The 27,926-nt window shown below is 37.7% G+C and overlaps 1 protein-coding gene across 1 annotated transcript; it reads left to right on the top strand.

The window, feature by feature from the left end:
• The first annotated feature begins 1,021 nt into the window (after nucleotides 1–1,021).
• Nucleotides 1,022–23,254, top strand: MED30 (mediator complex subunit 30). The gene is made up of 4 exons (XM_061123570.1): nucleotides 1,022–1,361; nucleotides 9,213–9,371; nucleotides 11,320–11,424; nucleotides 22,853–23,254. Exons 1-4 carry the CDS (start codon nucleotides 1,185–1,187, stop codon nucleotides 22,946–22,948), a joined length of 537 nt encoding a protein of 178 aa, XP_060979553.1. The 5' UTR covers nucleotides 1,022–1,184; the 3' UTR covers nucleotides 22,949–23,254.
• Nucleotides 23,255–27,926: the final 4,672 nt, after the last annotated feature.

Genomic DNA, 27,926 nt, shown 5'->3' with positions numbered 1-27,926 from the left:
ATCATGGCATCTGGTCCCATCACTTCATGCAAACAGATGGGGAAACTATGGAAACAGTGAGAGACTTTATTTTCTTGGGCTCCAAAATCCCTACAGATGGTGACTGCAGCCATGAAATTAAATGATGCTTGCTCCTTGGAAGAAAAGCTATGACCAACCTAGACAGCATATTAAAAAGCAGAGACATTACTCTGCCAACAAAGGTCCATCTAGTCAAAGCTATGCTTTTCCAGTAGTTATGTATGGATGTGAGAGCTGGACTATAAAGAAAGCTGAGCACCAAAGAATTGATGCTTTTGAACTGTGGTGTTGGAGAAGACTCTTAAGAGTCTCTTGGACTGCAAGGAGATCCAACCAGTCACTCCTAAAGGAAATCAGCCCTGAATATTCATTGGAAGGACTGATGCCGAAGCTGAAGCTCCAATACTTTGGCCACTTCATGCGAAGAACTGACTCACTGGAAAAGACCCTGACACTGGGAAAGCTTGAAGCTGATGTGATTTGTCCACAGTTGGGCAGTGCTAACTTTGAATTTTAGTCCAGGATAACTGGTGTGTGTGAATAAAGCAAGAAGTCAGAAAAACAGACTGAAAATTATATATAACATAGTGCCAAAGTCAGAAAAGGGAAGGAAGTAGAGGAATTGTATGCCACGAGAGACAAAAGTGTTAATTTTATACTTTCCGTGATCAGGAAAGCTTGTCTGCCTTCCAGCTGTGAAAGGAAAGTAATACTACAAACGTCGTGGGCTTGTGACAAGGCAATAATCAGCAAGGAAATGAACACGAAGTCAGAGTTCTACTAAGAATTTTAACCACTGGCTGAGACTGGGAAACGAACTGTGGGAAAGCCCACCTGCCTTCCACCCTGCGCACCACCCCCTCTGTCTGGAGTGCACCCGGTGATTGGCTGCTCAACACGTCCGACCCGACCCGCCCGCGCGTCCAGTCCAATCCCGGCCGTCCTTGAACCACAGGTTTCCAGGGACCAGCCGAGTGGGCGGGCCCTGTGACGTCTGACGGCGTGCTACGTCAACGTGGCGGAAATCGCGGCCGCTGTTTTGAAATCAGACCGCCCAGGTCTTACTAGCTCCTGTTTACGCAAAGGCCTGAGGCCGCGCTGCGTCGGGGAATATCCCCGACACCTGTCCTCCAGCCCTGCTGACCTGACGCCGCTGCCACGCCATGTCCACCCCTCCGTTGGCGGCATCGGGCATGGCGCCCGGGCCTTTCGCCGGGCCCCAGGCCCAGCAGGCGGCCCGAGAGGTCAACACTGCATCGCTCTGCCGAATCGGGCAGGAGACGGTCCAAGACATCGTGTACCGCACCATGGAGATCTTCCAGCTCCTGAGGAATATGCAGGTGGGAAGGAGGGCGGGCCCCACTCCGGGCCGTGCGTGGAGAGAGCGAGGCGCTTCTCCGAGGGAAGGGGCAGCTGGTTTAATTGTTATGTGAGGTCCCTCGGCGTCGACGCGGCTGCCCTAGACAATCCTCGAGTATGGGGTCTCCCTCATTTACATTCAGATGCGTTCCCCGATAAAGTATCTGTCCCCAAGATGTGAAGGTGATGTTTTCCAGACCGGATTTCTGAAAGAATGAAGCCGCGTTTTCTAGATTCGACTGGGTTCTCTAGGCTCTAGGCGAACTCTTGTACCTTTCAAGGTGGAGGTGGGCCTCACTCCGCAACTCCCTTTGGGTTATTTTAATCTCATATTTTCCCACAGAATATTTTGTGATGGTTCAAGGAGTTGAATTCAGATTCTGCTTACCATTTTTGCTTAACAGCTTTATTTTGGTATAACTGACTCCCAGTACAATGCATTTATTCAGAGTTTGGACACATGTGTACTTGTGAAACCAACGTCCATCACCCCACAGTTCCCTCTGTGGCGATGTGAGCACATTCCCGTGCCCCTTTTAAATCTTTACTTCTGGCTTTCCATCCACAGGCAATCTCCCTTTTGCTTTCTGGCATCATAAGCTAGTTGGCATTTTCTAGAGTTTCATATACATGAAATCATACACTATGATTGGGGACGGGCGGGGGGGGGCGGGATCTGGCTCCTTTCACTCAACAAATATCAATAGGTCATTCCTTTTCATTGCTGAATAGTATTCTGTTGTATGACTATATCACAATTAGTGTATCTGTTGATGGCCATTTGGTTTGCATCCACTTTGGAGCTATTATAAATACTTCTGAGTATTCAGCTACAAATGTTTGTGTGAACATGTATTTCATTTCTCTTGAGTAGGTAGATGCCTAGGCCTGGAATTGCTGGATTATGAGGGAAATGATTGATTACCATTTTAAGAAACTTTTCCAAAAGTTTCCTCATCCTTGCCAGTACTTGTTACTGTCTTTTTCCTTTTTTTTTTTTTTTTTGGAATTGTATGTCTTTTTGTTTCGTCAGTACTTTCTCCCAGTCTGTGGTATGTCTTTTCATTCTCTTCACATTGCCCTTTGAAGAACAGATGTTTTAAATTTTGATGGAATCCAATTTATTGATTTGTCCTTTTACAGATTTTGGGTTTGGGTGCCATACCTAAGAAATCTTTGTCTAACTCAAAGATTACTTATATTTTCTTCTGGAAGTTTTATAGTTTTAGGTTTTACATTTAGGTCTATGATCCACATGGAGTTACTTTTTAAAAATAATGATAGATATGGAACTGTCTTTTTTTTTTTCTTTTTTTTGCGTTTGGATATCATGTCATTCCAGCACCATTTTACTATTTTACTAACCCATTTTTAAGGCGTATCTTTTTACTGTGTGATGTGGATATCATTCTTGTTTTATGGATGAGGTTTCTATGGCTCTGAGAGGTGAAGTGACAGAGGTGATAGTCAGTGTACGGTAAATTTGAAAAGGTCCTTGGACTCTCTTTCAAACTTTTATTTTAGCTGGTGCACTAAAGATTGTTTTATTGCCTTTTTACATAAAATGATTGGGGTGTATTTCCTCTTGATTCTAGAAGTAATACAACTGTATGGAAATATAAGACCCTGTCAATAAGCCACTGTGAGATAAAAAGGGAATCCAAGAGGAGATGTGAAATCTTTGGCAATCGTTTTAAAAATTTATAGATTAAAATGTAAGATGATTAAAGTACAGATTAAATTATCTCTCAGAATTTAGCAAATATTTATTTTTAAGCTGCTGTATGGGACTAGTAGAGCTAATAGCTAACATTTATCAAATACTTTCCTTAGTCGGGTACATTGTTATAAGAACAGTTCTAAGAAGTATTTTTATCTCTATTTTACAGTTAAGGAAACAGAGACTTAAAGAGAGAAGAATTTACTCAACATCATATATGACTGGTAGCTTCTAACCTCTTTATTATACTATTTTGCTATCAACAGTTTGTATTATTAACAGAGATATAATACACATCCATGACTGTCAGTGAAAGAACTGAACTCTTTCAAAAGATACTATCAATAACTAGATTACATGTGGACATATATTCAAACCCAACTTGTAAGGACTACAATAATTATTTCTTTGTGCTTCTTGTGAATTCTGTGTTTTAACTCACTAAGCCCCTTTGGGCCATATCATAATTGGCTGTAAAGTAAGCAACAGTGTGCTCCTTAATTTATAGAAAGCTGGGAGGAGAAGTGGTACAAACAAGACTACATATAAACTATTTGTTAATACATTTTTAAGTTCAAGTTTTTTAAATTATCTTCTATACTATTAATCCAGAAGGATGATGTGCCATAAATACCAACTTCTGAGGTTATTTCTGAGCATTGGTTTTAGAGAAGTCCTTCTTTATTAGTTGTCCTTTAGCCTCTTGCGAATCTGATGAAAACTACAGACTCTCTTCTGAGAAGACTGCACATATAAGGAAACATTCTGAATAAAATTTCATGGGGCTAACAGATGTCTCCCCCCAAATCACTAGATCCTAGGTTGATTCCCTGCATGAAAAAGTATTGCTTTGGTTCTATTTGTTATGCTTTAAATCTTACCTTTCTTTTTAATATAAAATATATTCTGAATTCAGAAATAAGGGACATTACAGTGAACATTCCTCCTCATCTGCTACCTGTCTAACCTCCCTCCACAGTTCAGTTGAGTTCAGTCACTCAGTCATGTCTGATTCTTTGCGACCCCATGGACTGCAGCACGCCAGGCTTCCCTGTCCATCACCAACTCCCGGAGCTTGCTTAAACTCATGTCCATCGAGTTGGTGATGCCATCCAACCATCTCATCCCCTGTCGTCCCCTTCTCCTCCCACCTTCAATCTTTCCCAGCATCAGGGTCTTTTCTAGTGAGTCAGTTCTTGGCATCAGGTGACCAAAGTATCGGAGATTTCAGCTTCAGCATCAATCTTTCCAGTGAGTATTCAGGACTGATTTCCTTTAGGATGGACTGGTTGGATCTCCTTGCAGATGATCCTTGGATCATGTTTATTAGATACATACAAAACATACTCTTACACATGTGCACTATGCTAAATAGAGATATAAATGTGAATATCTTCTAGTCTTTATTAAACACAAAATATAGGCAAAGTATGTAGTATCTACAATGTAGGTACAAAAAATGTAGTACCATAATAAAGGTATAGCCTGCTTCTGTATGTAAAGTGTAATTATTATATTTCTTATTGTCACCCAAATAAGAAAGCAGTGATCCTTTGAAATTTTTTTCTTATTTTTTAATGTTTTTGAAAGTTCATGAATTGAAAGATCGTGAGAAATGCTACATAGTATTGTGGGGGGTGAACTCTCAATGCTTTTGTCCTTTAAACTGTTTTCACTAATTCAGTCTTTATTACTATATCACTCTTCTTTGCGATATCATCCTCAGAATGTTTTAATGCTTGAAAGTTTCCAAAAATCCTAATATTATAAAAACTAATTTCAAAGAATTTTAAAAGATCTATCTCCTTAACTTATAAATCATAACATTACAGGAAATTTAGAAATGAGGTAAAAGAAGAAAATCAATTATTAAGCCTATCTTCCTATTACATCTTTTATCAACTATTACACCTTTTAATAACTATATATGTATAACTATGTATATGCCTTTAGTCTTTTTTTTTTTCCCTCCATGTTTATGGTTTTACCTACTTGGAACAATAGTGGCTCTTGTTTCTTCTTCTCTGAACACTGTATCAGGCTTTATTTGATTCTTACCTCAGTTGTTTAGAAAAGAAAAAATGGATGAAGTGAGGTTTAGAAAAGACTGGATTGATCTTCTAGCTATTAGACATTAGTTGGAGTTTTGATTTTAAGTCACTTTATAATCCTCAAGATAAGTGTATGAATTAGTGATTATAATGAAATTACCTTGTATACTAGAAACCATAGTACAAATTTTGTTAATTCTAGTTTTAGGATAATTTCACAGATCAAATTGTGGGAATAAAATATTGTAAAGATGTACAGAGAGAGGAAGATTTTATAAGTTTCAGCACTACACAAAATGTGCATTTAGTTGTAAGTAGTAATCAGTTTCTCCATTTATCTGTGATTTTTGTCATTTCAGTATGTATTTTGACTTCTTTTGGTAAAATTCCTGAATAAAAATATATAAGCATCCAAGACAGAGTTATGATCATAGCAGTTACTTGCAGTAATTTATGAAAGATGTTCAAGTACAGATTGACTTGCTACTATAGATCCCCTGCTATTGATTTCTTTTTTTTTTTTTTGAAATTTTTTTTTTCTTTCTTTTTTTTTTATTATTATTATTATTTTTTTTTCCAGTGGGTTTTGTCATACATTGATATAAATCAGCCATGGATTTACATGTATTCCCAATCCCGATCCCCCCTCCCACCTCCCTCTCCACCCGATTCCTCTGGGTCTTCCCAGTGCACCAGGCCGGAGCACTTGTCTCATGCATCCCACCTGGGCTGGTGATCTGTTTCACCATAGATAGTATACATGCTGTTCTTTTGAAATATCCCACCCTCACATTCTCCCACAAAGTTCAAAAGTCTGTTCTGTATTTCTGTGTCTCTTTTTCTGTTTTGCATATAGGGTTATCATTATCACCTTTCTAAATTCCATATATATGTGTTAGTATGCTGTAATGTTCTTTATCTTTCTGGCTTACTTCACTCTGTATAATGGGCTCCAGCTTCATCCATCTCATTAGGACTGGTTCAAATGAATTCTTTTCAATGGCTGAGTAATATTCCATGGTGTATATGTACCACAGCTTCCTTATCCATTCATCTGCTGATGGGCATCTAGGTTGCTTCCATGTCCTGGCTATTATAAACAGTGCTGTGATGAACATTGGGGTGCACGTGTCTCTTTCAGATCTGGTTTCCTCAGTGTGTATGCCCAGAAGTGGGATTGCTGGGTCATATGGCAGTTCTATTTCCAGTTTTTTAAGAAATCTCCACACTGTTTTCCATAGCGGCTGTACTAGTTTGCATTCCCAGCAACAGTGTAAGAGGGTTCCCTTTTCTCCACACCCTCTCCAGCATTTATTGCTTGTAGACTTTTGGATAGCAGCCATCCTGACTGGCGTGTAATGGTACCTCATTGTGGTTTTGATTTGCATTTCTCTAATAATGAGTGATGTTGAGCATCTTTTCATGTGTTTGTTAGCCATCTGTATGTCTTCTTTGGAGAAATGTCTGTTTAGTTCTTTGGCCCATTTTTTGATTGGGTCATTTATTTTTCTGGAATTGAGCTGCAGGAGTTGCTTGTATATTTTTGAGATTAATCCTTTGTCTGTTTCTTCATTTGCTATTATTTTCTCCCAATCTGAGGGCTGTCTTTTCACCTTACTTATAGTTTCCTTTGTAGTGCAAAAGCTTTTAAGTTTCATTAGGTCCCATTTGTTTAGTTTTGCTTTTATTTCCAATATTCTGGGAGGTGGGTCATAGAGGATCTTGCTGTGATTTATGTCAGAGAGTGTTTTGCCTATGTTCTCCTCTAGGAGTTTTATAGTTTCTGGTCTTACATTTAGATCTTTAATCCATTTTGAGTTTATTTTTGTGTATGGTGTTAGAAAGTGTTCTAGTTTCATTCTTTTACAAGTGGTTGACCAGTTTTCCCAGCACCACTTGTTAAAGAGGTTGTCTTTTTTCCATTGTATATCCTTGCCTCCTTTGTCAAAGATAAGGTGTCCATAGGTTCGTGGATTTATCTCTGGGCTTTCTATTCTGTTCCATTGATCTATATTTCTGTCTTTGTGCCAGTACCATACTGTCTTGATGACTGTGGCTTTGTAGTAGAGTCTGAAGTCAGGCAGGTTGATTCCTCCAGTTCCATTCTTCTTTCTCAAGATTACTTTGGCTATTCGAGGTTTTTTGTATTTCCATACAAATTGTGAAATTCTTTGGTCTAGTTCTGTGAAAAATACCGTTGGTAGCTTGATAGGGATTGCATTGAATCTATAGACTGCTTTGGGTAGAATAGCCATTTTGACAATATTAATTCTTCCAATCCATGAACACGGTATGTTTCTCCATCTATTTGTGTCCTCTTTGATTTCTTTCATCAGTGTTTTATAGTTTTCTATGTATAGGTCCTTTGTTTCTTTAGGTAGATATACTCCTAAGTATTTTATTCTTTTTGTTGCAATGGTGAATGGTATTGTTTCCTTAATTTCTCTTTCTGTTTTTTCATTGTTAGTATATAGGAATGCAAGGGATTTCTGTGTGTTAATTTTATATCCTGCAACTTTACTATATTCATTGATTAGCTCTAGTAATTTTCTGGTAGAGTCTTTAGGGTTTTCTATATAGAGGATCATGTCATCTGCAAACAGTGAGAGTTTTACTTCTTCTTTTCCTATCTGGATTCCTTTTACTTCTTTTTCTGCTCTGATTGCTGTGGCCAAAACTTCCAACACTATGTTGAATAGTAGTGGTGAGAGTGGGCACCCTTGTCTTGTTCCTGATTTCAGGGGAAATGCCTTCAATTTTTCACCATTGAGGGTGATGCTTGCTGTGGGTTTGTCATATATAGCTTTTATTATGTTGAGGTATGTTCCTTCTATTCCTGCTTTTTGGAGAGTTTTAATCATAAATGAGTGTTGAAATTTGTCAAAGGCTTTCTCTGCATCTATTGAGATAATCATATGGTTTTTATCTTCAATTTGTTAATGTGGTGTATTACATTGATTGATTTGCGGATATTAAAGAATCCTTGCATTCCTGGGATAAAGCCCACTTGGTCATGGTGTATGATTTTTTTAATATGTTGTTGGATTCTGTTTGCTAGAATTTTGTTAAGGATTTTTGCATCTATGTTCATCAGTGATATTGGCCTGTAGTTTTCTTTGTTTGTGGCATCTTTGTCTGGTTTTGGAATTAGGGTGATGGTGGCCTCATAGAATGAGTTTGGAAGCTTACCTTCTTCTGCAATTTTCTGGAAGAGTTTGAGTAAGATAGGTGTTAGCTCTTCTCTAAATTTTTGGTAGAATTCAGCTGTGAAGCCATCTGGTCCTGGGCTTTTGTTTGCTGGAAGATTTTTGATGACAGTTTCGATTTCCTTGCTTGTGATGGGTCTGTTAAGATCGTCTATTTCTTCCTGGTTCAGTTTTGGAAAGTTATACTTTTCTAAGAATTTGTCCATTTCATCCAAGTTGTCCATTTTATTGGCATAGAGCTGCTGGTAGTAGTCTCTTATGATCCTTTGTATTTCAGTGTTGTCTGTTGTGATCTCTCCATTTTCATTTCTTTTTTGTGACAGCTTTATGTTTTAATGCATGCCTAGAGCATCTTAATTATCATAGTTAACGTATCTTGAGATTATTTTTGCAACAACGGTAGCATACTCTTCTTTTTCTTCTACTGAAAAGTCCTGATCTTCATTTTTTTCCTTTTCTTCTTTTTCTTTAAATTATATTTTGAATTGTTTGAATTCAGCTCCTGGTTGAGTTCAGCACCTTGCTGCTTTTACATTATCATAAGTGATATTAAAATTGTGTATTCTTTTTAGTTATAATACAAAACTGTGGTATACATATAATTAAAAGTTAGAGGCAGAAAGCATTTCAACTTATCAGAAAGGCTTATCACAAAGTCTTTTCTAGAACTGCTTGACAGTATGCCAAGGAGCTAATTAATAAATGAGCATGTATTACTGTTAAAGTTGCACTTGATTCATTGTGAAGAACAGCTTGCTTTTATGCATTGCTCAAAGATTGTTTCTGTTCCTTAGCTTTGCTTAAAGAAAATCTTGATTTTCATTACTTTACGTTTTTGGTTTTTTCTCCGAGAAGCTGCCAAATGGTGTCACTTACCATACTGGAACATACCAAGACCGGTTAGCAAAACTACAGGATCATCTTCGCCAACTTTCTATTCTCTTCAGGAAGCTGAGATTGGTCTATGATAAATGCAATGAAAACTGCGGAGGGATGGATCCCATTCCAGTAGAGGCAAGTTTTAGTGGTTGAGGGAGGGTGAATGTAAGAGTCTTAGGATGTTTGTAATTTTTTCCCTTTTTCTCTTCTATTTTCACAGTATTTCCAGATTTTGATCATACTGGTTTTACTTTTGACTAGAAAAGATGAAATTGTGAGATACATATGTGTGTGAGTGTATATATATATAGTACTGTGTAGTGCTGTCTTTTCATTTGATAATTTCTTGCAGACTTTAGCATCCAGGCTGATAGTGAGTTTTTGTTGTTGGGGGAGATTATCTGTGGCAACTTTTATTATTGCTGTTAGTGTCTCATTTTAATTAAATCAGTGCATGATGTTTTAGTAGACATTGTAAAATACTTTTACAGTGGTTTTCATGTAAGTTCTTTATGGATAAAAGGTTATAACCATTTTCACCATTATTAATTTAAATTATCTTAGTAGAATCACTCTTGTTTTTAAACATATTTAAGTTTAATCTTGGATGATAGGTATATTTTAGTTAATCAGGTATATGGTTATTTTTATAGGTGGTCCTTTCCTATTGACAAGTGATAATGTCTGCCCCCAGAGGTAGCTGGTGGCAGGGAGTGGGGTTAGATGTTCTCTCACTGCATATGAAGAACAGTTTCATGTCATCAGTGCTTTCTTATTTGAGTGATCAGCATGTATGAGGTGAACAGAGAAAGAGTAAACTGCAATACAGCCTGAAAAAAAGTGGTCAGAGATGTGGAGGGTCAGAAATATGGTGGACTCTGACAGAGGCTGCAGAAAAGTCAAGGAAAATAAGGAATGAAAACTGTCCAGCAGATTTTGCTAGAGGAAAATTGTTGGTATATTTGGTCGGAGCTTTGGTGGAAAGGTAGCAACAGAAGTCAGATCACAGTGAGCTGAAGATTAAACAGGAAGTAAGGAACTGAAGCCAACAAGTGGATATCCATCTTTCAAGAAGCCTAGACTAAAAAGAAGAAAGCAGTAGGTGGTAGGAGGGATAGAGTTGAGGGTTTGGTGTTTTTTTTTTTTTTTTTCCTTCCAAATGGGAGCTCTTGTTTAGATGAAAAAGGAAGAAAACAGTCAGGCAAGGTCAGGGGAAACAAATAATGAAGACAGGAGGGCAGAGGAATCAGTATACAGGAATGAAGACTAAATGTATTTGAGATGAAGGACCACTGTCTGCATTTGGAGAGAGGAAAGGAAGAAAGTAGTTGTAGATGTAGCCAAATTTATATTTGTCCCAAGAATTCACAGAAGTTTGGCCAGATTAATTACTGGTTACACCAGTTACTCACCTCTGTCCTGTTCCTGCACTGGTAATATAAGATGGAAGAGACAGTCTCTGTTGACCCTACAAGGGGTTTCATCAAACAAATGTCATCACAAACCCATACATATCTAATTATAATTCTTCTGGAAGTTTCATTGCTATATAAACTTTTTCTCTTACAAAAAAAACTCTCTCCCAACTAAAAGACATCTAGAGATCTACGTAGACACTTTGATAGCAAGTAAATCACAATTATATAATATATGTCCATGAAGTTCCTTTCTTTCTAGTATAGATGAAGGAAAGCCTATTCTAGCTGAATGGACATAAAGTTCTCAAGGGTAGGACTTGTATCTTATTTGTCATTATTTTTGCAGTGTCTCCTCACCCAGTATCTGCCAATTAAATATTTGCTGATTGACTGAGTAGGATATTTCTTAATTACATGTGACAACTAATTTTGCTAAAAGGACTGTTTTGCAAAAGAAACCCAAAAAAGCAAATGTACAGAATGCATTGAAATGATATATACTTCTAATGCTTTTATTTTAGGCCATCACTTGAATTAAAATGTATTTTTGTACTGTTAAGATAAAAGTATAAAAGTTGATCTTAACTGGATGCATTATCTATGCCAGTATAATTGGAAATTGTGTGTCATATGTTTGACTTTTAACTTGTGCCTGTCACTCTCAGCAACTTATTCCATATGTGGAAGAAGATGGCTCAAAGAATGATGAGCGGGCCGGCCCACCTCGTTTTGCTAGTGAAGAGAGGCGAGAAATTGCTGAAGTCAATAAAGTGAGTTGCTAGTCTGTATGTCTTCTATTTCTGAATTATTGATAAAAATTACAAGGGAGTCTATGTAACTCAAAAACGTAATTTGAATTATAGAATTACCTGCAGTTGTTTCTGTGGCAAATTTAACCTACTTAGAGAACAACCCAAAATGCAAAGGTAAACAGAAATGCCATCTGGTTAGTCAGAAGATCACTGAAACCAGGCAATAAAGCTCTTAGAAAGGCCTCGTAGGCACTCTGTCACAACCCATTTACATTTTCTTTTCTAGGCAAAATTGTAGCTCTCTAGGTTACAGCATATTTGGAGCAGCAAATGATAATACTTTATAAGTAGGAGATGTGAAATGTCTCAACAGCTGAATAAGAAATTGAGAGTTATCAAAGCACTACCCCATCCTACCCTTCAGCCCACAAAAGTTCCTAACTTGAATTTATTGCTGAGTACTTTCAGAAGTTCAGAAGATAATGTTCAGATAGTTCTCTTGAAACATAGGGAAACAAGGGATGTTGTCAGTCCATTCTGGGATAGAAGCATGGCTAACAAACGGCACACAAAATAAAACTACAGTCTTGGTGCTTTACTCACAAATAAGTGCCCCCACCTCCTGCCTCACTCCTGAAATTCTTAATGCTAGTTAATAGAATTCATCAGGACATTAATTAATCTGCCACAGCCAAAGAAGGTTTTCTGAGGTGGAGGAGGATAACTTAGTTTACTTATATAAGATCTGTAGGCTAAATTGAAAAAAATTTTTTTCCTCATATCTAAAAGACATTTGATAGACTTCAAATGTTGCTGACTCAAAGAATGCTTAAAATTATTCATGTGATAGTCTTTAAAAAAAACTTTTTATTTCAGATATGTAGCCCACATTTTTCATAGAAATGAAACACAGAACTAGTCATATTACTGCTGCTGCTAAGTCGCTTCAGTCGTGTCTGACTCTGTGCGACCCCATAGACGGCCGCCTACCAGGTTCCTTCATCCCTGGGATTCTCCAGGCAAGAATACTGGAGTGGGTTGCCATTTCCTTTTCCAATGCACGCATGCATGCTAAGTCGCTTCAGCCGTGTCCGACTCTGTGGGACCCCATGGACAGCAGCCCAGCAGGCTCCTCTGTCCACAGGATTCTCCAGGCAAGAATACTGGAGTGGGTTGCCATTTCCTTCTCCAGTCATATTAAAAACAGGAAGAAAATAAGATGCCTTATACTACTGTGTTTGAGGCTATTTTAGAAATTATAGCCAGTGAAACAAACTTTATAAAACAGAAGTTATTATATACAAATTTAAGTTTGTTAAGGTAGTACATAACATTATAGCTTAAGCTTATGAAGCTCAAAGCAGCTCACTGATTAACAAGTAGAGGCAATAAGTATTTGATAAAAGAGCTTAAAGATTTATACCATTTTCCTATAATGTCATAAACCAGTCAGATTATAAGATCCTATTCACAACTGCAACAACAAATATTAAGTAGTTAGGATTTCCATAATAGATGAGACTAAACTTAACATATATATAAAAGGATTTTTTTTGGTAAAACTTTTTATATTATATTGGACTACAGCTGATGAACAATGTTATGATAGTTTCAGGTGAAGAGCAAAGGGACTCAGCCATACTTACACATGTATCCATTCTCCCCCAAACTGCACTCCCATTCCGGCTGCCGCATATCATTGAGCAGAATTCCATGTGCTGTACAGTAGGTCTTTTTTGTTATCCATTTTAAATACAGAAGTGTATACATGTCCAACCCAAACTCCCTACCTACCCCTTCCCAAGAAAAATCCCAAATAAAGAACCTAACCTTACAACTAAAACAACTAAAGAAAGATCAGATAAAACCTAAGTTAGTAAAAAGAAAGAAATCATAAAGATCAGAGCAAAAATAAATGAAAAAGAGACAAAGAAAACAGTTGCACAGATGAATGAAACTAAAAGCTGGTTCTTAGAAAAGATAAGCAGAATTCATAAACCCTTAGCCAGACTCATAAAGAAATTTTGAACAGTTGAAAAAAACACATGACATTCTTACATGGGCAATAACTACTCTAAAAATGCCAGTCTTGATTATTTCAGTTTTTTAATTTTTTAATTGAAGGATAATTGCTTTACAGAATAGTGTTAGTAACACTCCAAGCATAAATGTGAATTCTTTTGAAATTGCACAAAATAGTAAGATTTTAGTGCAATACCAATCAAAAAACAAATAAACATTGGAACTTTTTTCCTTGAGAGCATACTCAAATACATATAATTTAAAAATCCAGTAAGTAATAAAACGAACAGACTCTTTGCTTCAAAAATTAAAATGTTAGATGAAGCATATTATAAAAATAATTAAGTGTGAAATACTGGCATAAGAACAGACAGACTCAGTTCAGTTCAGTTGCTCAGTCGTGTCTGACTCTTTTTGACCCTGTGGACTTCAGCATGCCAGGCCTCCTTGTCCATCACTCAAATTCATGTCCATTAAGTCGGTGATGCCATCCAACCATCTCATCCTCTGTCGTCCCTTTCTCCTCCCACCATCAATCTTTCCCAGCATCAGAGTCTTTTCCAGTGAGTCAGTTCTTTGAATCAGGTGGCCAAAGTATTGGGAGTTTCAGCTTCAACATCAGTCCTTCCAGTGAATATTCAGGACTGATTTCCTTTAGAATGGACTGGTTGGATCTCCTTGCATTCCAAGGGACTCTCAAGAGTCTTCTCCAACACTACAGTTCAAAAGCACCAATTCTTTGGCCTCAGCTTTCTTCACAGTCCAACTCTCACATCCATACATGACCACTAGAAAAACCATAGCCTTGACTAGATGGACCTTTGTTGGCAAAGTAACGTCTCTGCTTTTTAATATGCTGTTTAGGTTGGTCATAACTTTCCTTCCAAGGAGTAAGCATCTTTTAATTTCATGGCTGCATTTAGCCACCTGCAATGATTTTGGAGCCCCAAAAAATAAAGTCTGCCACTGTTTTCACTGTTTCCCCATCTATTTGCCATGAAGTAATGGGACCAGATGCCATGATCTTAGTTTTCTGAATGTTGAATCTTAAGCCAATTTTTTACTCTCCTCTTTCACTTTCATCAAGAGGCTCTTTAGCTCTTCTTCACTTACTGCCATAAGGGTGGTGTTATCCACATATCTGAGGTTATTGATATTTCTCCTGGCAGTCTTGATTCCAGCTTGTGCTTCCTCCAGCCCAGCATTTCTCATGATGTACTCTGCATATAAGTTAAATAAGCAGGGTGACAATACACAGCCTTGACGTACTCCTTTTCCTATTTGGAACCAGTCTGTTGTTCCATGTCCAGTTCTAACTGTTGCTTCCTGACCTGCATACAGGTTTCTCAAGAGACAGGTCAGGTGTTCTGGTATTCCCATCTCTTTAAGAATTTTCCACAGTTTGTGGTAATCCTCACAATCAAAGTCTTTGGCATAGTCAATAAAGCAAAAATAGATGCTTTTCTGGAACTCTCTTGCTTTTTCGATAATCCAGCGGATGTTGGCAATATGATCTCTGGTTCCTCTTCCTTTCCTAAATCCAGCTTGAACATCTGGAAGTTCATGGTTCATGTATTGCTGAAGCCTGGCTTAGAGAATTTTGAGCATTACTTTACTAGTGTGTGAGATGCGTGCAATTGTGCGGTAGTTTGAGCATTCTTTGGCATTGCCTTTCTTTGGGACTGGAATGAAAACTGACCTTTTCCAGTCCTGTGGCCACTGCTGAGTTTTCCACATTTGCGGGCATATTGAGTACAGCACTTTCATAGCATCATCTTTCAGGATTTGAAATAGCTCAACTGGAATTCCATCACATCCACTAGCTCTGTTAATAGTGATGCTTCCTAAGGCCCACTTGACTTCACATTCCAGGATGTCTGGCTCTAGGTGGGTGATCACACCATCATGGTTATCTGGGTTGTGAAGATCTGTTTTGCATGGTTCTTCTGTATATTCTTAGATCCCCTGGAGAAGGAAATGGCAACCCACTCCAGTATTCTTGCCTGGAGAATCCCATGGACCGAGGAGCCTGGTAGGCTACAGTCCACGGGGTGTTTGAGTCCGACACGACTGAGCGACTTCACTTTGACTTTTGTGTTACAGAATAGCAGCTGAAGCTCCAGCCATTTTGTCCAGCTTTGTCCAGCTTCTATGTATTCTTGCCACCTATTCTTAATATCTTCTGCTTCTGTTAGGTCCATACCATTTATATCCTTTATTGAGCGCATCTCTACATGAAATGTTCCCTTGGTATCTCTAAATTTCTTGAAGGGATCGCTAGTCTTTCCTATTCTATTGTTTTTCTCTATTTCTTTGCATTGATCGCTGAGGAAGGCTTTCTTATCTCTCCTTGCTATTCTTTGGAACTCTGTATTCAAATGGATATATCTTTCCTTTTTCTCCTTTGCTTTTTGCTTCTCTTCTTTTCACAGCTATTTGTAAGGCCTCCTCAGACAGCCATTTTGCTTTTTTACATTTCTTTTTCTTGGGGACGGTCTTGATCCCTGTCTCCTGTACAGTATCACGAACCTCCATCCACAGTTCAGAAAGGATGAAAAGACGGAGCCAAAGCAAAAACACTATCCAGTTGTAGATGTGAATGGTGATAGAAGCAAAGTCCGATGCTGTAAAGAGCAATATTGCATAGGGAACCTGGAATGTTAGGTCCGTGAATCAAGGCAAATTGGAAGTGGTCGACAGGAGATGGCCAGAGGGAACATTGACATTTTAGGAATCAGCAAACTAAAATGGACTGGAATGGGTGAATTTAACTCAGATGACCATTATATCTACTACTGTGGGCAAGAATCCCTTAGAAGAAATGGAGTAGCCATCATAGTCAACAAGAGTACAAAATGCAATACTTGGATGCAGTCTCAAAAACGACAGAATGATCTCTGTTCATTTCCAAGGCAAACCATTCACTATCACAGTAATCCAAGACTATGCCCTGACCAGTAACGCTGAAGAAGCTGAAGTTGAACAGTTCTATGAAGACCTACAAGACCTTCTAGAACTAACACCCAAAAAAGATTTCCTTTTCATTATAGGGGACTGGAATGCAGAAGTGGGAAGTCAAGAAATACTTGGAGTAACAGGCAAATTTGGCCTTGGAGTACAGAACGAAGCAGGGCAAAGGCTAATAGAGTTTTGCCAAGAGAATGCACTAGTCATAGCAAACACCCTCTTCCAACAACATAAGAGAAGACTCTACACATGGACATCACCAGATGGTCAATACTGAAATCAGATTGATTACATTCTTTGCAGCCAAAGATGGAGAAACTCTATACAGTCAGCAAAAACAAGACTGGGAGCTGACTGTGACTCAGATCATGAACTCCTTATTGCCAAATTCAGACTTAAATTGAAGAAAGTAGGGAAAACCACTAGACCATTCAGGTATGACCTAAATCAAATCCCTTATGATTATACAGATGAGTGAAATAATATTCAGAAAAACTGTCTTACTATTATAGTAATATATGAGAATTTAATATGACATAAGAGGGACTATGTGGAAAATTCGTCTTTAAAAATAGACACTTTGGGGAAAATTTAGCTAGTTTTTACATTACACCATGTGTCAAAATGAATTTCAGAGGTGAAAATAAGACTTGTAAAACAAAATATTAGAAAAGAAAAGTATACATCAAAACTCAGATAAGAAAGATAGATTTTTCTAAAATAACATTTAAGAAAAGTTTATGAGGTGAATTATACATTAAGAATATTTTCAGCAAATTTGACAGTAAGTAATAAGCATAAAGAATTTACAGTAAGGATTAGGAGGGGAAACTTTTAAGTTAGATCTTGAAGAGTAAGTGGTGGTTGGTAGTCCAGAGAGATGAGACATCCATTTATTAAGAAGTGTTATATATGTTTCGGTTGATAATCTTATATATTAATTCACAGTGGATGTGTTCTATTATTTTTCTCTGTAGTAAGGATGTTAGTTATAAAATGAAATGTACATGTAAATAAAACACCATTGTGATGATAACTTTGATTTCAGAATGCTACATGTGACTTAAATGTAGTTTGTTCTCTAACCTAGAAGATATGATATTTTGATGGGGCGGGGGAGAGAAAAACTTCAGAATGAGATCATTTCTCTAAAGATAAGTTTCATTTCACTTCCTATTTCTCTAAGTTTCTCCCTTTTTCTAATATGGTTTTGAAATGGCCTATTCTTGATTTTTTTTAAAATGACCTTTCAAATAATCAGAATATAGTAGTTCCTTGACAGTGTGTAATCAAAAAACTCTTACTAGCTAGAATTTTGTGAATTTTAAGATAAGGATATAATTGATACAAAGCTTTTGATATGTAAAAGTATTTTTCCACATGAGGATGTAGGTCTCTTTATGGTCTCTGTCTAGGACCCACCTACCTCTTTCCTTCCCCCCAATTCTTTCATTGTGGTTATGTCATAATTGGGATTCAGTAAATATTCTGTGTTCATATTATTATGGCACATAGATACTGTTTATTGCTAAACCACATAGGAAACCAGAGTTATATTTCCTTGAACAATTTTTTGTTTTCCTAGAGTTAATAGTTCTGTAATTTTGAAAAATTTTGATTAGTTCTTTTGCATCTGTGGGAGCAGCTCAGTACTGTTTTCCAACTTTCCAGCATCAAATTATCAGATGACTTATAGGTTTGTTCCCCCCATTCCACCACCCCCCTCCCCACCCTGCCCCCCTCAGAGTCCTCCATCTTGCTAGGACCATCTTGCTAGGTCTGAATTGAATGCTCACTAAACCTGGTATTCAACTACTGTCCTGGGCCTTTCCTTCACCTCTTCAGTTAGTTTTACTATCTCCTTAGTCTCCCATCTTCCTCTTTCTTGGTTTATTTCCTCCCTTGTTTGTAAGGTTCATACATCAGTGGCTCCTTCAGGAGAAATGCAGGGACTTAAGTTTTTAGTCTTTGTGTATCTGTCCAGTTGATTGTTTGGCTGGATATAAAATTATATGTTGTAAATTAATTTCCCTCAGAAATTAGAAGGTGTTCTTCCATAATCTTCTCATATGGCATTTGGTAGATTTTAAAGAGCGTAGTTATAAATATTTTTAGGCTTTGTGAGACATGGTGGTCCTTGTTCTGATGTAAAAACCATCCTTAGTTCACAGGCCTTACAAAAACAGGTCATGTGCCATAGTTTGTCAACCCCTGTCTATTATGTTTTGTTGTCTTTGTAGATGGAGGATCAGAGATCTGTGGAACATCTGATGCTTAAACATGAGCCATTTCTATTTGGGAGTGAGGCACTAAGACCCTAATCATAGGCTTTGTGAGTTGGCTTTCATCATAGCAAGATGGAAACAAGCTGGCTTTTTTCTTTGGGGGACCAAGGATCATTTGCTGAGATTTTTTTCTTTAGGGCTGTTCAGAATCTTCCAGGGTCCTACACAGAGGGAGAGTCTCTTGTCTTCTTGCCTTCTGCTCTGCTGGTGGCACTCAATCTCCAAATCCCAGCCATTCAGTTCATAAGAAACAAACCTTCTGGTTCCCTGAAAGGGGGAGTGGGTATGGAACTGTGGAGAGGGGACTCAGTCCCGTGTTGGTGAGAAGTAGGAATGAGCACCTAGGCTCTCACTTGCTTCTGTAGCTCTTCCCCTCCAGCTTCGGTCTCCAGGCCTCACAGCAGACTTTGCCGTGGCACTTGCCTCCAGTTCTCCATGGAGGATCAGCCATTCTCAGTGGCATCCTTCTGGGTGGTACAGTGGTTTCCTCCCATGCCATTTAACATTCCTCTCATTTACCCTTCTATGCCCCACCTTAAAATGTGCCACCTGGCATCTGCTATTGTCTCCTTTCTGATCATTTTTCTCCACATTAATTTATAGCCTTTGCAGTCCCCTCCTGCCATTTTATTTGGGTTTGAGAAAAAAAAGAAACACGTGTTTAGTCCACAGTGTTTATCTGTGGTAAGTTTATTTCAGTACACAAAATAGTATTTCTGAGGGAAAAGCCCATATTTTAAATTCTGTTCCCATTTCTACTTCAGGCATTTGAGAATGCTCCTTGATTTTGATTAAACCATTTAAATCTGTTGAATTTGCTGTTGTATGTGCCTCTGGCTTTGGGGTAAAACTTGTTTCAGTTAACATGGTATTGAACTGAAGATTATTACAAAAAGGAAAGAATCCATTAAATGTTTTAAATTAAACAGATTTAAAGCTTAGCCCTATATTTCCATTGGAAAAAATTTTGAAGAGAATTTAGAGAGAGGGTATCTTCTCTTAAGTGGCAGGAGAAGTATTCATTTGATTGGCCTCGTGGCGCTATCTTACTTCCTGGAAATTGTTAGTCTAATTTGAGGAAAGACTGAAGAACTAAGTGATAAAGAGAGACAAAAAAGAAAAAAAGGGAGAGGCTTACTTCACTCTGAATGACACTCTCTAGGTCCATCCTAAAAAGTGTAAAGTTTGGGAAAAAAAAAAAAAAATATATATATATATATTTTTTTTTTTTTTTAAAGGGGAGAGGCCGAAGATTTGGTAAACTTGAATTGAAATTCCCCTTAAAAAGGCAAAAGAGAATAAAATTAACAACTAAACACCAAAGTAGATTTTTTGACCCAAAGAGGTTTTTAACTCATTCCTTAAATAAAGCATCATAAATGTGAATTAAACATAATACATATCCTGTTAACCAAGTTATCTTATGTTTAATTACTGCTACTAATTCTTTTTCCCTTTCCTCTACTTCAGATTTTGTACCTCCCTTCTGGAATATAAGATTAAAATATAATTGAAAAATTATAAAACACTTGAGTAAACTCATGATCAACTGATATATTTTTCTGTCTTAATGGCACACATACCTGAGTGTTTCTGTGAAAAATGTTTATTTTAAATAACCACCTTCAGATGGTAAAATGTTGGTCTACGGGCTTTCCTGGTGGCTTAGTGGTAAAGAATCTTCCAACCAATGTAGGAGATGCGGGTTCAGTCCCTGGGTTGAGAAGATCCCCTGGAGAAGGAAATAGCAACCCACTCTATTATTCTTGCCTGGGGAATCCCGTGGACAGAGGAGGGTCACAAAAGAGTCAGACATGACTGAGCGACTACGCAACAATTTAATTACGTAATTACACAGATGCTATTAAAAGTCGAAATTAATTGGTTTGATTTTTCAACCACAGTTGCCCCTTGCACAACACAGGTTTGGATAGTGTGGGTCCACTTACATGCAGGTTTTTTTCAATAAAATACTACAGTACTACACAATCTGCAGCTGACTGAATCTGCTAACACAGAACCATGGATACGGAGGACAGACTACTTTGATCAACTGTCACAGCCTTTGGATGAATATTAAATTACATAGTATTACTTAGCATAAACATTTTTTTAAGTACTCTACTTACACATTCACCTGTTAATGTAACTAATTAGGCACAGCTGATGGATTTTGATAATAGCAGCTGTCAACCTCTGTTAAAATCAATCAGTGGCAAGATTGTATATATTAAATCCTGTATCATGTCATGAAAATTTATTTACAGTTTAACCACTAATAAGCATAGCTGTCAGCTTTGGTGTTGATATTTTCATGATGTTTTGGCCCCAGGTATTTTTTAGTTGTATGCTAATTTTTTTAAATTTAAAACTTAGTGGTCTCTTTGAGACAAACTATCCTAATGCCTTATAATATGGCATTCTTTAAATAAAAACTTTTTACTGTTCCCTAGAGTTGAATATTACCTTGAAAATATCCTCCCTTTTTTAGTTCTCTTTATTTTTTGAGTTAGTGAAGCTAAATTTTTTAATACCAGAATTTATATTTCCAAGTGAGTATTCTTGAAAGTAGCATTTATTCCATTGATGAAACCATTGTGGGAACCATCTGTAACCTGTTTTGATACTGATTTGAAAAAGTCTCTTTTTAACCACTCATTAATTTTATTACTTCTAGTTACTTCTTAATGAATACTGAAAATGTGATCACTAAGCTTCTTTCACCAAACTTGGCCTTTTAAGAAGTTAAATACCAATAGGAATTTCTTCCTCCTTCCTTTTGGCTTCTTTCCTCCTGTTACCTCTCTAACTCTAGATAGAATATGAGCAATTTATTTTATCTCAGTTTGCTCTTTAATAAATCAAAATTAAGATTTCTAGGTCTCTTTATAATGAACATGTACACCTTGATCTGGAGGTATTTTAATGTAGTGTCTTTAAAATTATCTAACTAAATATATTACTTCCAAATGTAATGTTTCCAAGAGGTCACTTAACAGTTATGATTATTATAACAACTAGTGAACACTTTGAAATTCTCTGTTCTGATCTTGTTTTATCTACACAGACATTTACTACATATGATTTGAAGAAAAGATGCTTAATAAGTTTATAAACTGTGGTCGGGTAGAGAGCCAGATCTGGAGATAACAGACACATGCCATGTGCACTCTGGGCATCCAGCAGATCTCAGTTATGAATAAGATTCTATCAGGGCTGTGGCATCCTGTTTTCAGAATTAGAAGTAGATTGCACTTCATGCTGAGAGAAATTAGTGACTTCTGCCACATGTTTGAAAGATCAATTGCATTTTTATCATACTTTATATTCTCTGTTGACAGTTTATGTTCTGTGCCTACCAGTAACATTTGTTGAATGCTTACGTCTACCCACCCCAGTATTCTTGCATGGAGAATCAATCACATGGACAGAGGAGCCTGGCAGGCTGTTGTCTTTGGGGTCTCAAAGAGTCCGACACAACTGAGCAACTAACACTTTGACTTTTCACTCACTTTCACTTACTTGTATGCCAGGCGCACTGCTAACACTTGACGTGAATCAGATCTTTTACTCTTCGTAACAACCCTTATGAGATAGGTTCAGTTATTATCCCCATTTTTGTGTTGTAGAAGCTGACGCACAGAGAAGTAATATTTACTTAGTGAAGGAGCTGAGCGTAAACCCATAGAATCCAGGCTTTAGGGCTTGTGTTCTTAACCATTAAGCCACACTGCCTTGTGGAAACCTATATGCTTAGGTTTTATAATTGAATATTTAGCTTATTTTCTTTGGTGGTTCGAGTGGAGGAGGAAAAGGAGGTAGGGGCTGGAGCCATAGGCTCTGTAGGCTGAATTAGAATTTATTATGCCTTTCAGTGGATGTTTGCAGCCAGAAAAGTATTGAGACCTTCTGTCTTAAGGAAGTGCACGCTTAGTCCCTCAGTTGTGTCCGACTCTTTGGGACCCCACAGACTATAGCCCACTAGGCTCCTCTGTTCATAGAATTTTCCAGGCAAGAATACTGCAGTGGGTTGCCATTTCCTACTCTTACTATGCCTTAAGGATTAATTTCTGTCTGGTTCATTAGAGTTCTGACTTATGACATTTTAATCTTATATCTTCATGGTCTGTATTTCATAAAACATTTTTTGATAAATTCTTTTGTTTCTGCAGAAACTCAAACAGAAGAATCAACAGCTGAAGCAAATTATGGATCAATTACGAAATCTCATCTGGGATATAAATGCCATGTTAGCAATGAGGAACTAAACTGATATTTAAATTTCCGGCTTTACACATGTTACACCATTTTTTTTCCCCTCAAGTTATTTTTTCCCTTTGAAGAAGATTATTTATCTGCTTTCAGTCTTGTCACTAGAATTAAAGTTTCTATTTTTTACACTGTGGTTTTACATTAAAGTATTCACTGGTGGTTTTTAAAAAAGCTATTGATTCTGTGAAAGACTATTGTAATACATTTTGATGAGATTTGTTTTTGGTTATTCTTCATGAATTGAATAATTATTTTTTAAAAGCAAAAATAATTAACTTTTGTAAATAAATTTCTAAATTTGATCACTGATTGTTTTGTTCATTTCTTTACCCTTTTAGGAGAAAATTAAAGGTTTAAACATTCTTGCAGATGAAAATACCAAGTTCAGTCCATCTGTGGTACAAATTAAACGTAAAAGTTACCATTTGAGCTCAATTTTAAAATTTTAGTTTGAGTCCCAATAAAGTCTCTTGGACTGCAAGGAGATCCAACCAGTCAATCCTAAAGGAAATTGGTCCTGAATATTCATTGGAAGGACTGATGCTGAAACTGAAACTCCGAAACTTTGGCCACCTGATGCGAAGAGCTGACTCATTTGAAAAGACTCTGATGCTGGGAAAGATTGAAGGTGGGAGGAGAAGGGGATGACAGAGGATAAGATGGTTGGATGGCATCGCTGACTCAATGGACATGAGTTTGAGTAAACTCTGGGAGTTGGTGATGGACAGGGAGGCCTGGTGTGCTGCAGTCCATGAGGTCACAAAGAGTCGGACACGACTAAGTGACTGAACTGAACTGAACTAAAACTGAAGTCAGAATGAGAGGACATTTAGCTTATCTCCTGCTGTAAATAGATGAAAATTAAGATTTCTTTTATTGTGGTTTTTACTTGGCATGCTCTTTCTCCAAAAGGAGAGAAAATTTTGTTGAAATGCCAACTGTGTGTTTATTTGCTACCTGCTTTAGGCCAGGAAGCAATCCCCTATCTGATTTTTCAAGTATACCCTAAAGTAACGTTAAGTAAATTTTGGAAACAGTGAAGTCTTAAGAGTTTAAATGAGATAACACTATGACAAATGCTTTTGTAGCTTGGTAGTTGGTCTACAGTAACAAGTCCTGTATAGGTCTGCCTACAGGAGCTGGACACTCAGATTATAAATAGTGCATTTTCAAATAAGAGAGTCAGATTTTCCTCAGGAAGGACTTTTTCCAGCCTGATCCAGTAGCCCTTACCCCCTGGCGTTGGTTCTGACTCAATAAACACTGCTATTTGACTTGATAATATATGGAATCTCTGGAGGGTACCAGATTCCTCTGGGGATGGACCTGGGTGGTTGAGGATGAGTAAAGAAGATGCTTACTTTCTAGTGTATACCCTTAGGTACCTGTGAGATTTTTAAGTATTTGCAAATACTGCCTATTCATGTTAAGTTATGCAGATGCCCACCTTTAACAAGTGGTGGAAGCACAAGCCAAGCCAAAGCACAGAGACGTCTTTAGACCTAACTACATCCATCAGAGCAAGTTCTCCTGAGCAAGCAGTGTTAGTGCAATGGACAGCTGACTCTGCCCACAGTGGAAAGCACAGCAGTTATAAAGCATAGGTGAAAGTATAGGTATGCTGTGTGCGCCGAGTCGCTCAGTCATGTCTGACTCTGCAGCCCCACAGACTGTAGCCCACCAGGCTCCTCTGTCCATGGAATTTTCCAGGCAAGAATGCTGGAGGGGGTTGCCATTTTCTCCTCTGGGGGATCTTTCTGACCCAGGGATCGAACCTGTGTCTCCTACACTGGCAGGTGGATTCTTTACCACCAGTGCCACCTGGGAAGCCCAAAGGTATATGAGGTTATGACAAGACGACAGTTATTCAATCTGCCCCAGTAGTCTGCAGTATCTAAGGGTTTTACAGTTTATTTAGCCTATCATCAAGTGGACACATAAGGGTTTTTCTTACAGGTTTTCACTGTATGTTCTTTGCATAGTAGATTGCAGATTACTACTGGGAATTTAGTGTTTTGATACTGACAACTTGTAAAACAGTTACAAAAAATGTTTTAACCAAGTGGGGTTTTCTGTTGTTGTTTTTAATCATACTCAACTCCTTAGATCATTCAAGGTGTCACAAACTTAGCTCTTGAAGGGAATGTGGAAATTGCATCTTTGGGGGCTTGATTCTATAGCTAGCCTCTCTGCGGAGCAAGAATCAATGCAGCTACTCAGCTACAGAGCAGGAGCCCCAAATTCTGGGAACCTTGAATTCTCTGTTCTCGAAGCCCTCAAAACTAGTCCCTCACTAGTCTGCTTGAGACTGGCTATGTGTTGTGCTAAGGTGCTTCAGTAGTGTCCAGTTCTGTGACCCCGTGGACTGCAGCCCACCAGGCCCCTCTGTCCCTGGGACTCTCCAGGCGAGCACGCTGCAGTGGGTCGCCATGAGCTTCTCCAGGGGATCTTCCTGAGTCAGGGATAAAACCTATGTCTCTTATGTCTCCTACACTGGCAGGCAGGTTCTTTACCACTAGTGCCACCTGGGAGGCCCTGCTTATGTGTCGAGGGTTATTAAAAACAGACTCCCCTAACAAAGTTTCAGCTTGTCCTTGAGGGAGAGCATGCCAGGAGACTGAAGAGCCAGGAAGGCAATTCAGTCATGATGTGTGGCCTTGGCAAATGAATCTCAGTTTTCTTGTCTGTACAATAAGTGGGATTAATTGATCTTATATTCTGTGTTAGAATTTTAGTTGCAAATGTTCAAAACCCAATTCAAAATGGCTTAAGCCAAAAAGGGAACTTACTAGTTTGTGTAGCAAGAAATGATGCTAGAGCAGTGCTCATAGCAGCATAGAAAAGCTGCAGAAACCAAGGCTTCAAGAAATGGAACCAAGATTCAATGCCCTAGGATTCTCTTTGCTTACCCCTAATTTCTGCTCTCTTTCTGCTTCATCCTCTCCTATTGTAGACAGGCTTTCTCCATATGTTGGGAAAGACAGCCTCCCACTGGCTTATTACATCTTTTCCATGCCCTGACCCCAGAGTCTGGGCCCCTTCTCCCACTCTTATGTTAAGAACTAGAGTGGACACTGATGAACACAACTTGGGTCATGTAACCCACCTTTGGACCAACTGTTCTGTACCTGGGTACTATGGCTAGTTAGATCACCCAGGTTATAAGCCCATCTCTCTGGCTAGGAATTGGGTGTGAAAATCACGGAAAAGTTACTGAGAACGGAACACATACCAGGAGGAAAAGAACCAATCAGAAAAATTTGTAAGAAAAACCTAACAACAACGGCAACCACAGTCCACTGCTGTTCTTCCTTGGTTCTAATACTATCTCAGATAACGTAAGCTATTCAACTCTCAAAACCCTAACAAAAGTTTAGAGAAAACTAAATGCATCACTGACTATCATGAGAAAATTGTTAATTTTTTTTCTTGATTTGTAGTCTTCTGTGTTGACATTTTTGCAGTCTTTTGTTTTGCAAGTTTTTCAATAAATTGCAATGTGATCTTGGTTAGCTTTGCATGGGTTAAAACAGAAATAGAAAAGAGCTAAGAAAAAAATAAAATGAAAGCTCTAGCATCCTGGTAATGAAATTATCTTTAAAACGATTTGGAAACCTAAGGCCCTCATCATTCAAGCATTAGATCCTTTGGCACCATTACAAGCCAAAATGTGTTAACTTGACATTTTGATGTAGTTCCAGTTTCAGTAATTCATTTTCTTTTCCTTAAACTCCCAAGGAAGTTTAAGCTAGATAGAGGAGTCTTTCAGCCTTAAACTAAAATGTGTACTTTGTCCTAAAGCTCAAAGACTTTGTTAGCCTGAGTATTCTTAAATTTGTGCAACATAACTAGATGCCTTAAAATTTTTCCTATTCCTTTAAAACATTTGTGGTCCAAGGACTGTTTTTCTTAAGACTAAATTGAAAGGTATTCCAGATGTGTATGTATTTTTAACATGGAAGCAGTCTTGAATTCTTTCATATCTTTTTTAAAAACTTGAAGTAGAGTTAATATATTTAATATCTTTATCTTTTTACATAGGGTTGAATTGTATACTAATGCATTTATATCACTAAATGTATGAATGTACTGATGATTCATTCATGCATGCATTTTTTGGGAAAAATTCTTACTGTTGTCAATATGTAATTTGCATTCCCCAAACAGTTCAAAACTTAAAGGGAAAAAGAAAACCTATATTTTCTCTGTACTTTGAAGTCTTACTCTTCTATGACACAGGATCACAAGATTACCAAGTGGCATGAGCCTAAGGTTGTCCAGAACTACCTTAACTTGTTTTAATTTATTCAGATGACTTTTTGAAGCAGTACGTCGTCAAGCTCAGCGAACACAGGAATCAATTAGGGTGCACTATGAAAATGCTGAATTTGGATTTAGCGCAACTTTACTGAATCAGAATCTCTGTGGTAGGGTCTAAATATATGCATATTTAATGACAAGTTATCCAAGTGCACTAGAAAAAACATTTTTTTCTATGCAGTTCAGTGATAGTCATGAGTATTTTAACATAAAAAATTCTTAAAAATAGCAGTATTGATATAAAATGTTTCATGCCATATTTAGAGTTCTAGCCTTTTAAGTATTTAAAAATAATGCTCTACATGAGTAGTTCTCAACCTTGGCTTGAACATTAGAATCAACTGGAAAAATGTTAAAACTCCTGTGCCGAAGCCATGTCCCAGGCCAATTCAATCAGGGTGGCTAGAGTGGGATCCAGGCAGCAATGTATTTTAAAGCTCCCGAGTGATTCCAACCTTCAGGCAAGGTAAGAGGCATTGCTATATGTAGATTTATGAGCATGGAAATAATCTGGAAGGATTGATTTTTCCAGTAACAGTTAAATATTTGGAGCAAAGAACTTCAAGAGGACAAAACCCTAAAACCTTATACACCAAGGTATTTTTTTAATTTGTTTTTTATTGAAGCATAATTGCATTACAGAATTTTGTTGTT

This window comes from Dama dama, chromosome 21 (assembly GCF_033118175.1).
Source record: "Dama dama isolate Ldn47 chromosome 21, ASM3311817v1, whole genome shotgun sequence".
Lineage (NCBI taxonomy): Eukaryota > Metazoa > Chordata > Mammalia > Artiodactyla > Cervidae > Dama > Dama dama.
This window is presented reverse-complemented; position numbering and strand designations above follow the sequence as displayed.